Source organism: Macrotis lagotis, chromosome 1 (assembly GCF_037893015.1).
Source record: "Macrotis lagotis isolate mMagLag1 chromosome 1, bilby.v1.9.chrom.fasta, whole genome shotgun sequence".
Taxonomy (NCBI): domain Eukaryota; kingdom Metazoa; phylum Chordata; class Mammalia; order Peramelemorphia; family Peramelidae; genus Macrotis; species Macrotis lagotis.
This window is the reverse complement of record NC_133658.1, coordinates 362,765,928-362,781,586: the sequence shown is the minus strand read 5'-3', so window position 1 is coordinate 362,781,586 and position 15,659 is coordinate 362,765,928. Positions and strand designations below refer to the sequence as shown.

The window sequence follows — 15,659 nt, the reverse complement described above, 5'->3', positions numbered from 1 at the left end:
TCCAACAAGTATCTGACAGTATAACAATTAGATTTGCTTGGTTTGGGCTCAAGAGGGTATTAACAGAATGCATAGAAAGAGTTGAGGTAGATTTAGGCTTAATGCAAGGAAAAGTATCCTAACAACTAGAGGTATTCAAAAGTGGAATAGATATCTTTCGGTAAAATGATTTCCTCTCAATGAAGGTCATTAAGAAGCAGTTGGAAAACAACTTGTTAAAGATAAAAATAGGACAGCTAGGTAGCACAGTGAATAGAGCACCGGCACTGGACTCAGGAGTACCTGAGTTCAAATCCAGCCTCAGACACTTAATAATTACCTAGCTGTGTGGCCTTGGGCAAGTCACTCAATCCCATTTGCCTTGAAAAAAAAATGTAAAAAAAAAAAAAAGATAACTATAGTCCTCCCTTATGCTCCTAGAGAACAATCTTATAGCAAAGAAGAACTTTTTAAAGTTCATCAACCACATTTAATTTTATGTTCCATATCTAGGGTCTCTCTTCTTTGCAAAGAAGTGGGAGGAAATGCATTCTTCTGGCTCTTCTTTGGATAAAGTCTAGTTAGTCTAATATAAGAGCACTCGGTTTCAGTTGCTTTGCTGTCACTGTTCTTTCTATTTATAAATGATCTTGTTTCCAGGGTTCTGCTTACTTATTTTTCAATTAATAAGTATTTTCATCTCTCTTTTCATCATATTAATTTTTTTTTTACAGTACAATAGTATTCATTTACAGGAAAAATAATACTGTGGAGAAACATGCTGGATTGGGAGTTAGAGAATCTGAGTTCAAATCTCAGTTGTAGTTTTCAGCAAGTCATTTCATTTCTCTTGGCCTCAAGTTGTCTCATCTGTAAAATCAAAGGTAATACTAATCTGAGACACTGATCCCTTTCAGCTGTAATCCATGAGCCCATGTAACACAATTTGGCAAGCCATTCCCCAAATGGTGAGGACCTGCTTTGTTACTAGTTCTCTGTACCTACTAAAAAATACTGCCTTAAATATTTAATTTTTAAATATTAAATAAATTTAAAATTTTAATTTAATAGTTAAATAAAAATAAATATCTGTTAACACCTTGCCTTTTATCAATGACTTTCTAGGTATATATGCATAATACAGGTAACTATGTGCATTAAATGGTTTAGACACTTCAGTCATTTTCTTAACACAATTTCAAAGTGCTCTCCAGAATGACAGATGTATTTCTCAGTTCTACCAACAGGGCATTAATGTGCCCAACTTTCCATTGCTCTCAAATTCTGGATATTCTCTTGTCATCTCTGACAATTTGCTGAGTATAATATACTGCATTACGTTGCATTTTTCTAATTATTACTTATTTGAAGCAAGGTTTCCAACAGTTACCAATAGTTTATGATTATTTTCAGAATAATTTATCGATATCCTCTTGACAGCCTATTCTTTTAAGAATGATCTAGGTCGGGACAACTAGGTGGTGCAGCGGACAGAGCACCAGCCCTGAAGTCAGAAGGACCTGAGTTCAAATCCAGTCTCAGACACTTAATTGCCTAGCTGTGTGACCTTGGGCAAGTCACTTAACATCACTGCCTCAAATAAATTTTAAAAAAAATCTAAGTCTTACAAAACTTGTGCTAATTTCCTTGGATTTAAGATTCTTATCACAAATACTTGATATAAAGATCTTTTATCCCAAAAGACTACTTCCCTTCAAATCCCAGTTGCATTGTGGTCTACAAGTTTTCACGTCATGTAATAGTTATCTATTTTATCTTTGTGATTGTTTCTATCCCTTGTTTAATTATCTTCCCTTTGCCTGATCTCTTCTTATTTAAAAAAATACAAAATAGGATGACCTTTAATATTCGGATCACCTATCTACTTTAAACTTATTGCAGTATACAGTATAAGCTGATGATCTAAATCAAATTTCTGTCAAAGTGCTTTCTAACTTTCTAAGCAGGAAATTCTCAAGTTATTTATGTTCTCAGGCTTATCAAAAACAATTTGTTGAGTTCAATAAGTTACTTTGTTTAGTGAGCAGAAAAAGTAATCAAATCCTAATTAAAGTTGTAATGTCTATATGAGAGAATGGGCAACTCTGTAGTGTCCTAGGTTTGAAAAAGATTCTTTACATACATATGAAAAATCAATGTTATAACCTTCAAGGTGTCAAAGAAAACAAAAAATGGGAATAGTCAGTGATGGAGAAATTGTGGGAAGATAGGTACACTATTATTCAACTGAACTGATCCAACATTCTGAAAAACTATTTGGAATTTTCTGAGAAAGTGACTAAAATGCTCACATCCCTTGATTCACAGATCCCATTACTAAGCATGTAGTCTGAGAGGTCCATGATAAAAATAAAAGGAACCCATACATACACATAATATTATAGCATTATTTGTTTTAGCAAAGAATTAGAAACAAGCCAGATGTCTATCAATTGAGGAATAGCTAACTATGAATATAATGAAATATTACTGTATTATAAGAAATTAATATGAAGAATACTTAGAAGCATGGGAAGACTTTCATCAACTGAGTAAAAATGAACTAAAAAGAACCAAGATGATAATATGCACAATGACAACAACGTGCCAATAAAAAGAAAAACGACTGAAACTTAAAGTTGGGAGATTATAAGCCTATCTATAGAGAAGAAATAAGAGAATGAATCATTTTTTTGTATAAGTAGAAGGCTATAGTTATGGAACACTGCATGCAATGTTGTATTTATATACTTGAAGAATATTGCTAAATTCTACTGAACTTTTCACCCCTTTTAATCTTTATTGTAAAGGATGATTATCTCAGAAAAGGATGTGAAAGAGAGAAAAAGAAAATGAAGAGGTTATAAACACAAAAGTTACTAGCAAAGAATTCATTAAAAAAAAGAAAAAGAAGTTAAAATAATGAAAAAAAAAATGAATGTACCCAAATTTCCTTGCAAAGAACTAGTGTTAATAGGGTATAGTGGGCTTCTTCAAATGATAGCTTCAAAGACTCAGTTCAGAGCTACTGAAGTTACAGAATTAAAGACTTGAAGACTTTTATGAGAGGAAACATTTAAGTCTATAATGGTTTAAATGGTCCTTTAGACCTAGAGTGTAAATCCAATTAAAAAAGCAGAGATTAGGTTACTGACCCTGGGCCCAGAAGAATAAGGAGAACCTAAAGCACTTTCCCTGAATGGATTATGAAGACATTCTAAACATATCACTTAGATTCTATTCTGTATTATGCTATTAATACACTGGATTCCTGCTGCTAAGGTTAGAGAGTTCAGAGGAAGTAAGATTTACATTTTGGTTGAAGAAGATTCTGAAACAAGGAAGCAAGTTCAAAGTCAATTTCAAGGTGAAGTATATGAAACTGCTGGGTTTTTCTTTTATCCTGAGTGAAGAAGAAACAAGATTAAGAACAAATTTCATGCTGGTGAAAAGTGCCTGACAGTCATGGAGAATAAAGCTTGATGCTGTGCCACAAGATAGCATCTCAATGTGGAAAGGTAGCAGTGTTAGTTTTTCAATATTAGCCCTTACTTAAGTAGATCTTAATTCTGATCTGGAAAAACTAACCCATATAACTGCTGAAATTTATTAATTTCTGGAACTATATGCTCAGGATCAAGATGATTAACAAACTGCCCTTGTGAACATGCTTGACAAAATGTACCCTCATTTTCCTGTGGTTGTTACCCTAAAAGTGCTTTTTTGTCCACTGAAATTCATTAATCATGTATCAAGCACTGCTATGGCTAAGGCATTAGATTAAGGAATAGAGATATCAAAAATGAAACTGATAGTTTCTTATATCAAAGAAATTTGTAATCTAATAGTTGGAATAAGATAAAGAAGATATAATACAAGGCAGAATGTAATAAGGTTTAAGTATCATGAGGGTGATGATAAACCTTAATGGACTTATTCATTCTATCAGTTCAACAACCAGACACAATTTTGGGCTATCTGCAATGGAGAATACCATCTGTATCCAGAGAAAGAATTGTAGAGTTCAAACAAAGACCAAAGACTATTACCTTTAATTTAAAAAAAAAAACCTGTTACCTTATTATGTAATTTTGCTATCCCTCATATTTTATTTTTTTTCCTTAAGGATATGACTTCTCTCATAACATTCAACTTAGATCAATGTATACCATGGAAACAAATACCTTCTGTGGGGGGGGGGGCAAGATTAGGGGGGAAATTGCAAAATTCAAAATTAATTCATTAATTTTAAAAAAGAAAGTAATAAGGTTTAAGAAGAAATACAAACAAATTGCTGTAGGAAAATATGAGGGAAAAAATATTACTTTTAATGGGGGGATGGGATGCTTTGGGAGTGAGTTAGGAGAGAGAAGGGGGGCATGGATCAGGAAAGGTTTCATAGAGAAGGAGGTACCTGATATTTGTTTTGCAGGAAGAGTTGAGGCAGCAATGAATGGTAACTGTGTTCCAGGTATGCTGGGATTAACCTGAATGAATACATGGTGATGGGATACATACAACATAATGAAGTCATCTAAAACCTACCAATCCAGACTGGTTAGAGGATGATATATGTGAAGAGAGTGTGTAATACAAAATGCAATTGTAAGGGGAGGTCAATAACAGATTGAGGAGGGATTTAAATGAAGGTTGTATTTTATCCTACAAAAATTAAGACAAAATACCATTCATTTCTGTTTACTACTTCTATGTCCAAAACAAAGAATCTTATCCAAAGATATTTCTGTCTATCCAGATTAAATTATCCTCAAATTTCCTTATGAGTAAAAGTCTACAAGTTTAGGTACTTCCTTATTTAATGAATAAGCAGTATTGCTTCAGCAAAAGTTGAGAACACTGTCTTTCCTTCCTGGCAATTTAACTCACCCTTTTCAAGTGCTTTATATAAAGACACAATTTGAATGTCAGTCCCCATAAATTAGTGAAGGTCAAGCACATTGAGAAATGCACAAAACACTCTTAATGGTATGGACAGAAAGTAGCATGCTTCACTATACTACGTTCTTTTGAGGAGTATAAAGGTAAAGAAATAAAGAAAGTGGTGCTTCCAGGGTCAACAAAATTCACATCAATTCAATATTCAACCCACAATTAAATAACTATGGGGGGGGGGGGGGGGGGGGGCGGAGCCGAGATGGGACAAGAACAGATCCTGTCTTAGGCACATTCTCATAAATCTTTGAAACTAAGGACTCTAACTAAATTTTCGAGAGACAGAACCCACAGAGGGATCCAGTGAGGCAGTTCTCCAACCCAAGGTAACCCTAGAAAAGAGCAGAAAGGCTCTGCTCCCCGGGGTCAGAGGGGCGGCCCACCAGAGGGGTGGCCCTTCAGAGGAAAAGATCTTCAGCCTCCCAGAGGCAGCCCCAGGGTGCTGGGAGCCATGGGAAGTTTCCTGACCTATGACCCAGGAAGCAGCAGGCACAATGGAGCAAGCACATGAAGCCCAGCCCTCAGGGCACCCAGCCAGAAAGGTGGTCTTGCAGCAGCCCAGATCCAGGAAACAGAAGCAGGCAGAGGTGGTAAGCAGGAGGCCCCAGGGCATGAGCCCATTGAGCTGAGGGAGAGGAGTAAAGAGAGACTGCCTAGCTCTGTCCTCTGCCTCTGGGGCTCTAACCACATTCAGATCCTGATCCCAGTCCAGGCCCCCCATAGAACAGCAGGACCCCCCCAACCTCAGCCCTGTGGCAGAGGGGGGCGCATATGGTCATTCACAGACCAGGAGGGAGGACAGAGCCTCACACACTGAGATCCTTGTGGGAGTGTCCCAAAAGCTCAGGAAGTACCCCCCAAAACAGGCTTAGGGTGGGGAAAATGAGCAAGTAGAGAAAAAAGAGGAACACCACTGAGAAATATTTTGCATATGAGCCCAAGGAGGATCAAAATACTCAAGAGTGAAGATGAGGAAGCACAAGCTCCTGCATCTAAAGACTACCAAGAAAAACAAATTGGGCTCAGGCTATGACAGAGCTCAAAAAAGACTTTGAAAATCAAATGAGCGGGTGGGCGGCTAGGTGGCGCAGTGGATAAAACACAGGCCTTGGAGTCAGGAGTACCTGGGTTCAAATCTGGTCTCAGACAATAATTACCTAGCTGTGTGGCCTTGGGCAAGCCACTTAACCCCATTGCCTTGAAAAAAATCTGAAAAAAAAAAAAGAAAATCAAATGAGGGAGATAGAAGAAAAACAGGGAAAAGAAATGAGAGAGATGCAGGAAAAACATGAAAATGAAGTCAGCAGCTTAGTCAAGGAAATCCAAAAAAACGCTGAAGAAAATGGCATGCTAAAAACCAGCTTAGGTCAAATGGATAAAACAGTTCAAAAAGTTATAGAGGGGGGCACAGCTAGGTGGCGCAGTGGATAAAGCACCGGCCCTGGAGTCAGGAGTACCTGGGTTCAAATCCAGTCTCAGACACTTAATACTTACCTAGCTGTGTGGCCTTGGGCAAGCCACTTAACCCCATTGCCTAGCAAAAAAACCTTAAAAAAATTATAGAGAAGAATGTTTTAAAAAGCAAAATTGGCCAGATAGAAAAAGAGATAAGAAAACTCTCTGAGGAAAACAAATCCTTCAGACAAAGAATAGAACTCAGGGAGATTGATGAATTTACTAAAAGTCAGGACTCAACACTTCAAAACCAAAAGAATGAAAAATTAGAAGAAAACGTGAAACATCTCATTGAAAAAACAACTGATATAGAAAACAGACTTAGGAAAGATAATCTAAAAATTATTGGAATACCTGAAAGTCATGATCAGGAAAAGAGCCTTGACATCATTTTCAAAGAATTACTACAGGAAAACTGCCCTGATATTCTAGAAGCAGAGGGCAAAATAGTAACAGAGAGAATCCACCGATCTCCCTGAGAAAGAGATCCAAAAAAAACAACCCCCAGGAATATTATAGCCAAGTTCCAGAACCCCCAAGTCAAAGAGAAAATATTACAAGCAGCCAGAAGGACACAATTCAAATATTGTGGAGCTGCAGTCAGGATCACACAGGACTTAGAAGCAACTACATTAAAAGCTCATAGGGCTTGGAATATAATATACCAGAAGGCAAAAGAGCTTAGAATGCAACCAAGAATCAACTACCCAGTAAAATTGAATGTCCTCTTCCAGGGAAAAAAATAAACTTTCTACGAACCAGGGGAATTTCAAATGTTCCTGTTGGAATGGCCAGAGCTGAACAGAAGGTTTGATCTTCAGATACAGGACTCAAGTGAAGCATAGAGAGTGGAGGAGAAGGGGAAAATATGAGGGACTTAATGATGATGAACTGCATGTATTCCTGCATAGAAAAATGACACTGATAATACTCATATGAACCTTCTCAGTTAATAGAGCAGGTAGGAGCTTTTATAGTTGAAGAACAGGAGAAAGCTGAATTTGAAGATAAAATATGGTATAAAAATGGAGTCAATAGAAAAAAGGGAAATGTAAGGGGAGAAAGACAAAGGAGAGGAAGGAATAGGCTAAGGTATTTCATATAATAAGATTTTTCTTTATTACAATGAGCTATTGTAATGATATGGAAGGGGGGAAGGCAAGGGGGGATGAGGGAATCTTCTCTCTCATCAGAGGTGGCTAGGAGAGGAAACAGCATATATACTCAATGGGGTATAGATATCTGGAGTAAGAAGTGGGGGGACAGGGGAAAGGGGGTGGGGATGTGAATGATGGAAGAGACGATGGACCATGGGGGGAGAGTGATCAGACATAGCACATTTTCTTTTTTACTTCTTGCAAGGGGCTGGGATTGGAAAGCCTGTCCGGGACCATAGGGCCAGGTGGATGCTGGGCCTAAGGGGTGGTAGGGGGGGCTCAGGACCTCTTCGCCCCAGGGCCAGAGATCTGTCTGCTACGCCACTCAGATACCCTACAGCAGAGTCAGAGTGAAAGGAGAGAGAAAATATAGTACATGGTAGTGGAGAAATACCAAAGGAGGGAGTTGAGATCAGCAATGGCAATGGTGGAAAAATATGGAAGTAACTTTCGTGATGGACTTATCATAAAGAATGTGATCCAACCACGACAGAGTTGGTGGTGTTAGAACAAAGACTCAAGCATATTTTTTATTATTATTATTTGGGGGGGTGCAGGTAAATGGGGCTGGGTGGTCTGCCTGGGGCCACATAGCAGGGTGATCATTGGGTGTCTGAGGCTGGATTTTGACTTGGGTGCTCCTGGCTCAAGGGCCAATGCTCTGTCTGCCACCCAGCTGCCCCTACTGTTATTACTATTTTATTTTATTTTGGGTCTTTTTTTTCCTTTTTTTTTGGTTTTTGCAGGTCAGTGGGGTTGGGATGGCTTGCGTGTCACAGGGTTGGGTGATTGTTGAGTGTACAGGGCCAGATGTGGGCTTGGGTACTCATGGCTCCAAGGCTGGTGCTCCGTCCATTGCGCCACCTGGCTATACCTGCAATTATTATTATTATTTTTTTAATTTTAATTTTTTTCTCTCCCCTTTACTTTATCGCTCAAGCAAGTCTATATTTTTGGGGTGGGGTATTTTGTTTACTTTTAAACAAGAATATTTTATTAATGTATTAAAAATTATTTGTACAAAATGAGAATAAATAAATATTAAATATAAAATAACTATTATGTACAGAATATTGGATATGGTGCTGGGAGAGGTAAGATCCAAAGTTTAGATCACAGGATAAACTGGAAGAAACTTTTTTAGATCATCTTAGTAAAATCCTCTCATCTTGACAAATGTTGCCTAAGGTCACACTGATAAAAAAGATAGAGCAAGGATTAAAATCCCAGTATTATCCCTTCTCATTTTCTCTCTCTCCCCTCCAATCCCAACCCCAAATAGCTTATATTAACTTTGAATACATTTTGTATATACTTCTATTTCTATATCTTTTTCCCCTAAAAAATTTAAGTTCCAGGGACAGCTAGATGGTGCAATGAATAGAGCACTTGCCCTGGAGTAAGGAGGACCTGAGTTCAAATCCAACTTCAGGCACTTAAATAATTAACTAGCTGTGCGACCTTGGGCAAGTCACTTAATCCCTGAATAGCAAGAATTACTTAAATTTTGTCTTGGTATTCCTCAGAGGCTGTCATAGGACCTAGCATACAGTAGGCATTTATATAAATTAAACAAATTTAAACAAATCCAGGACTCTTTACACTCTACACCATGCTATCTCATGATACTACATACATATCATTCTGTTGAGGAAAAATAAAATTAAACATAATATTTAAGAATATTAGAGAGGTACAAGCAGCATGGCATATAAGATTCATTCTACAAGCAAAGTAGGGGAAGGTAAAGGAACAAAAATATCCAAAGCACTAATGAAGAAGAGCATAAGGTGTGTTTGGAGGGAGAAAATACTTTGGGCTGGAGCACTCAGTATTTGAAAAATGAAAAAAAGTAGAAATAGTACCAGACTGAATGTTCTGAATGATAGGCAAAAGATGTTTTTCTCCTCTGCAGTCTAGTCCCAAAGTGAGTTTCCTTAAGCAAGTCTGACCATATCAAAGCCCTTTTCAATAAAATCCCATAATGCCTTCTTATCTCTAGGATCAAATACAAACTACAAATATATATGAATGTACATTTGTATGCATATGATCACAGATATATGTATTCAAGTTGTATGTGAATGAAAAAGTATTTATTGTTTATTATATTCTAAATGCTATTCTATATGCTAAAGATTAAAGATAGTCCCTACTCTCAAACAGCTCACATTCTAATTGGGGAAAGTTCAGCTTCAGGATAGATAGCAAGGTCTGGGGATCTCTAAGGTTTAGGGGCAGAATACAAAGTACTGTGGGCAGCTAGGTGGCGCAGTGGAAGGAGCAATGGCCCTGGAGTCATGAGTACCTGAGTTCAAATCCAGCCTCAGATATTTAATAATTACCTAGGTATGTGGCCTTGAGCAAGCCACTTAACCTCATCACCTTTCAAAAAAAAAAAAGATACAAAGTAGTGGAAGCATCAGGGAAACTACTGAGAAGACCAAGGAATCAAAAAACTATAGCTGCAGTCTGCTTTTGTATTGCCGGGAAACTAATATAATTTTTTACATTTAAAGATAAAAAAATCATTCTTAGCTAGTGCTAAAGAGGTAGAGGGCTAGATTTGATTTTTAGACTATACTTTGCCAAACCCTGGAGGAGATAGATGTGAATGCATGGAAAGACATACACACACACACACACACACACACGCACGCGCACGGGCGTGCTGATGGGGGGGGGGGTGTGAGTACACAATGGTACTGATCTTGCCTGGAAAGAAATCAGGGATTTGTGAGGAAGAAGTGAAGCATTATAAGTGAGGGGGACATCCAGTATGGAGATACTGAGATGGGAAATACTGTGTGTGTGAGGCACACTAAGCATGTCAGTTAATCTAGAAAACCATAATGTGAGGACTTAAAGTTAAGTTGGGGTTGGGTTTTGAAGGTAATAGGGAGCTACCAGGTTTTGAAGGGAGGAAAACATTTTGTTGTATCCCTTGAATAGTGCTTGGTACCTAGTAGGTGCTTATTGTTGGCAGGAACCAGAAAGACACCAGGAATGTGTAAGCCTACAAAAGACCTGGCTATCTGTACATAGAAAAAAACTCTTTGGATAGAAATACAAAAACTAGTTAAGTGGAGCTGGAAAGTAGGAAGAGGCTCCTCTGATAATTCAGATGGACAGGGGGCTTAGTATAGCCTCAACAAATTGGTGGCAGTGAGAATAGAGAGGAAGGGAAGGGTACAAATGATGGTGTGGCTTCCTAGGTTCCTCTAATTAGAATGCAAGGAGGAAATAGGTAGTAATGAACACTTCCTTTATTTACCTGCTAGCCTACTTCAGTTTTAAAATTTTTAAATCTGAATCTCTGGAATTCTGTCCCCCAGGTCCTAAAGAAGATTCAAAAAAGATACTAGGGAGACACAACCATCCCAATGCACTGGCCTTTGACAAAAAACTAAGCTGGGGCTCTCTATTTGCCTAAGAGCTAAAGGGGAAAAAAAAAATAAGTGTAACTGAAATTACCAGATAGAACAACTTCCTCTGCAGATTTTCACATGGATTGTACTAGATTACAAAATAATCATACAGATATTCTGAAGCAAAAATAACTTAGAATGGTTTTGAGATACTTTCTGAGGCAGCTTTGAAGATCTGATCTGTCTGGAAAAAGTTCCTTAAGAATTAAAAGCTAAGGGGTAGCTAGGTGGTGCAGTGGATAGAGCCCCGGCCCTACAGTCAGGAGTACCTGGGTTCAAACACTTAATAATTACCTAGATGTGCGGCCATGGGCAAGCCACTTAACTCCATTTGCCTTGCAAAAAACAAAAAAGAAAAAAAAAGCAAAAGCTCAAAAAGAATGGGAGAAACATATACCATAACTTAAATTTTGGAGCAAATAAGTAAAAAATTCCCTTGCACAAAACTACTCAACAAAAGAGAAAGAAGCCACAGTATAAGCTCAAGCATAGGTATCTGCAAATCTAGTCACATACAGATGAAGGCTAAAGAAAATCCAGAGTCAAAAGTCATTTTTAAGCTTTCTTTTCACCTAAAATACTGTACTGATGCTTCTCAGAGTTTTGTAACTAAAGACAAGAGGAGTGACAAAGAGATTCCCTGGCAGAAACTCAGAGAAATTAGGGTTTGACTGACCTGGTGAGTGTCTGCTTTCCTCCCCCATTAAACCATTGCAATACATGGCATGAAGTTCAATTTCTGTGGGCGGGAAACCCTTGTCACACATTGGGCAGGACACCTGGACATGGGTCGAGAAGATGGAGGCAGACATTTCCTTCTCAATATTTTCATTGACAGCAGCCTGAAGGACACAAAGAACATAATTATCAGAAAAAAGAATCACAATACCTTCAATTTATAAAGCAAGGAATTCTATGTGTTTCCCACTCATTCAATTCCATAAACATTTGAGCATCATTACACACCACACAGTATGCTAGGTCATTGGGGCACAAAAAATGAAAAAAAAATGACATAATCCTTTGCCTAAAGGAGTTTTCAACATTTTTGAAGGGGTGAGGGGGATGACGGGGGTTGAAGGGGAGTTGGGAGTGAATGACATTTAATATGAAAATTAAGCTGCCTTTGCTTTATGCTGGAACACATTTTTCATTGAGGCAGAAAAGTAGGATGGAAAGAGCAGGTTTAGAATAAGAAGCCTTGGATTCAAATTCAGCTTTGTGAAAGCAATTTCATCTTTCTTAAGATTCATTTTTCCTGTCTATAAAGTATAGCTATTCATACTTATACAACCTACCTTATGGATTTGCAAGGAAAGCATTTTCTAAACCTTTCAGCACTAAATAAATGGGAGCTCTTATTATTATTATCACCATCGTGCAGCTGTTATTCCTCCTGTAATGCTTACATCTTACCTGCACAGGTCAGAGCTGGGAACTCTGCAGTTATTAACTCAGCAGCATGAGTGAGCACTGCAGCACAACTACCTAATGCGTGTTTCCAAGGACAGTTTGTCCCAACCAATCAATACTGAGGCTGCTCTGGATATCCACTGTTTCCATTTAGACCAAGGATCAACAGTGCTGCTACACTACCCCATGGGGGGGGGGGGTATTAAATCTTTCCCTAGTTTAGAAACAAACTAAGTTCAAAGAGAAGATGGAATGAAAATCCAGACAAGTCAAATCCTCATTATGATCTGTAAAATAAGACTCCCTCCAAAATAGGCTGCATTGTTTATGAAATGAAATTGAGTGGTAGAAACAAAAAGACCATTCAAAAAAATTAACTCAATTTGGAGCCAGAAGGCCCGAGTTCAAATTCTAAGCCAACCGAATACTTTTTGTGTGACCCTGGATAAGTTACTCAATTTCCCCTATCCTCCTCTCCCCATCCCAGATACCTTGTCTATAAATTGAGGCTAACCTAGGTAATTAAAGTATTTTCTAGCTATAAGTTCAAAATTCTTAAATAAAACTCTTTTCTACAACCCCTAAAAAGTGGCCTGATTTTAAAAGAATAGAACAGAACAACTTAACTGAGTAGCAAAGACCTCAAATCTCTTCCTAATAACATTAGCTCGTGTGTGTCCTTTTGCCCTTGGTTCTCCATCATGTTTCGAAGTCAGAATTTTGCCACATATATGAAACCTCATTTGAATAAGAAAAATCAATTATGCCTTATCAAAATGCAAGCAGTTATGAATGCCTCAGAATTGGTGGTCATCTCTAACAGTTATATAGCATTCAAAGTTCTCTAAACATACTTATGTTGTGGGCCCTGAATCTCACTAAAACACATACCTGGCTCAGCACTTTTGTCTTTGCATTCATAACCAGCTCTGTGAAACGCAAAGAATGTACCTTCAACTATTAATGTATTCAAGAGGATAGAAGTCTATTACTGCCTTACTGTGAATTCTAGAACACTTTCACTACATTCATGGACAATCCAGAAGATTTCTGAATAATTTTATATTAAAAAAAGATTTCTTCCTAGAACCATTAAAAAGGTCTATTTAAATATTAACTACCACAGAGGAACTTCAAGAAGGAAAAATGTAACAAAAAGTTTTTATTAAGACCATGTAATAGGGGCAGTTAGGTAGTATAGTGGATAAAGCACCGGCCTTGGAGTCAGGAGTACCTGGGTTCAAATCCGGTCTCAGACACTTAATAATTACCTAGCTGTGTGGCCTTGGGCAAGCCACTTAACCCCATTTGCCTTGAAAAAATGTAAAAACAAACAAACAAACAAACAAAAAAACATGTAACAGAAGACTAGAGTTTTGGTAGAAATATTTCTACTTCATATCACATTAGCTGCTTATCAAAAAAGATCACAGGGGTGGCTAGGTGGCACAGTGGATAGAGCGCCGGCCTTGGAGTCAGGAGTACCTGAGTTCAAATCCAGTCTTAAGACAATAATTACCTAGCTGTGTGGCCTTGGACAAGCCACTTAACCCCATTGCCTTGCAAAAAATAAAAGAGGAGGGGGGAGAGAGAGAGAGAGAGAGAGAGAGAGAGAGAGAGAGATCACAGACACTGTGATAAAATTTCTTAATACGATGACCCATAACATTCTAGTCCCCAAAAGTCCACTACAATGGGAATTTTAAAAAATAAATAATTTTTAAAATCCTTTTTTAAGTTTTTGAGGTCCCTTTGAAAAGAGATTATCATCTAGGCTTGTCACTATACAAAAGTTTTTCCCCACCATCTACCAACTAGTACATAAACCTGAGAAATTTCCACAGAAATCACTGGAGAAGAGGGAAATGATCTAGTACCTTTAAGACAAGTTTTCAAGAACATTAAAGAAATGAATATGACTTCTGTAGGAAAACAAATTGAGAGGGATCTCAGTTCAAGTGCCAGTTTTTCAGCTACCTCAGAGATACTGTCAAAGTAGTTTTCAATATTTGCAATCTAGTGTCACAGAATAGTCACAGTGCATTATAAACTGATATGGCAAGAATACATATCAAGTGAAACATTTTAGTTCAAATGATCTACACTCAGATATGAGAATCCATACCTTTGTGATCTTCAATATTCTAACCTGAACACATATGAAAGGTTCAAAGAACTTCCACAGTCCTAGTAAATAACTTAAAACTAATCAAGCAATTTGTTTACAATAATTAAAAAAGAAATTTGGAATTAAAAAGCAAATTGGAATCTTCGAAGATACTTGGGAAAGTAAACACAAACCATAGCCACATTCTTCTAATATGTAATGGTGCAGACACATGCACTGTAAATTCAAAACAGCATTTGTACGGGCAGCTAGGTGGTGTAGTAGATAAAGCACCGGCCCTGGAGTCAGGAGTACCTGGGTTCAAATCTGGTCTCAGACACTTAATAATTACCTAGCTGTGTGGCCTTGGGCAAGCCACTTAACCCTGTTTGCCTTGCAAAAAAAAAAAAAACCCTAAAAAACCCCCAAAACAGCATTTGTGCTCTTTGACCATATAAAGCAGTGTCCTTTGCAACTGTTGCATAAGGAATCATCTTAAGATTCACTTCAAGCTTGCAAAGACTTCTACGTGACAGAATGTGACTGAATTCTCATCCCAGAATGAGAATGCAGAGTTTGGGTCCCTCACAAGGACATGGATCCAGAGACCTTGCCAACAGGATCTGTGAATGGGCACTATGCTATAAGAAATGACAATTTTATATCTACCACCTCTCAGCATCAGGAATTTTATCAACTGTCAGTGGTGTTAGATCATGTTCCAATACACCAGGTTGCATGAATGATTACCAAAAGAGATGGTCATTGTGGCTACCTGAAACAGACACTAGAGAGATCTAACTCACTGAGGCAAAAACAGCTTGAAGAAACCTAGAACATTATGGAAAAGAGAATTCAGTTCTCAGATTCTTTAAGGTAGCAGAGGACAAAACAATTAGGTATACAAATGTAACCAAACTTCTATACCAACATGAGGATGAAAATTTCATACACAGATCCTCTATTTACAGCTACACATGTACGAAGCACACTGACAGGACATTACTGATGGTCACATTTCTTTGTCAGAATCACAAGAACATACATATGGAGTTTTGAATAGAAGGAGAAACTTGAATTAGATTCTGTTATTGCAGCACCTACATTGTTCTTACTGAAGATGTGTCATAAGATTGGAAATGTAATCATGAAAGTAGAGACTAACTT

General features: G+C 37.7%; 1 protein-coding gene across 6 annotated transcripts in view; it reads right to left on the bottom strand.

Moving 5' to 3' along the window:
* Positions 1 to 15,659, bottom strand: part of UIMC1 (ubiquitin interaction motif containing 1) — a 140,990-nt gene that overhangs the window by 41,538 nt on the left and 83,793 nt on the right. For all 6 annotated transcript variants that reach the window (XM_074212321.1, XM_074212320.1, XM_074212319.1 and 3 more), the window contains one exon: positions 11,649 to 11,814. In XM_074212321.1, the coding sequence (XP_074068422.1) occupies positions 11,649 to 11,814 (166 nt within the window). The remainder of the gene's footprint in view (positions 1 to 11,648; positions 11,815 to 15,659) is intronic.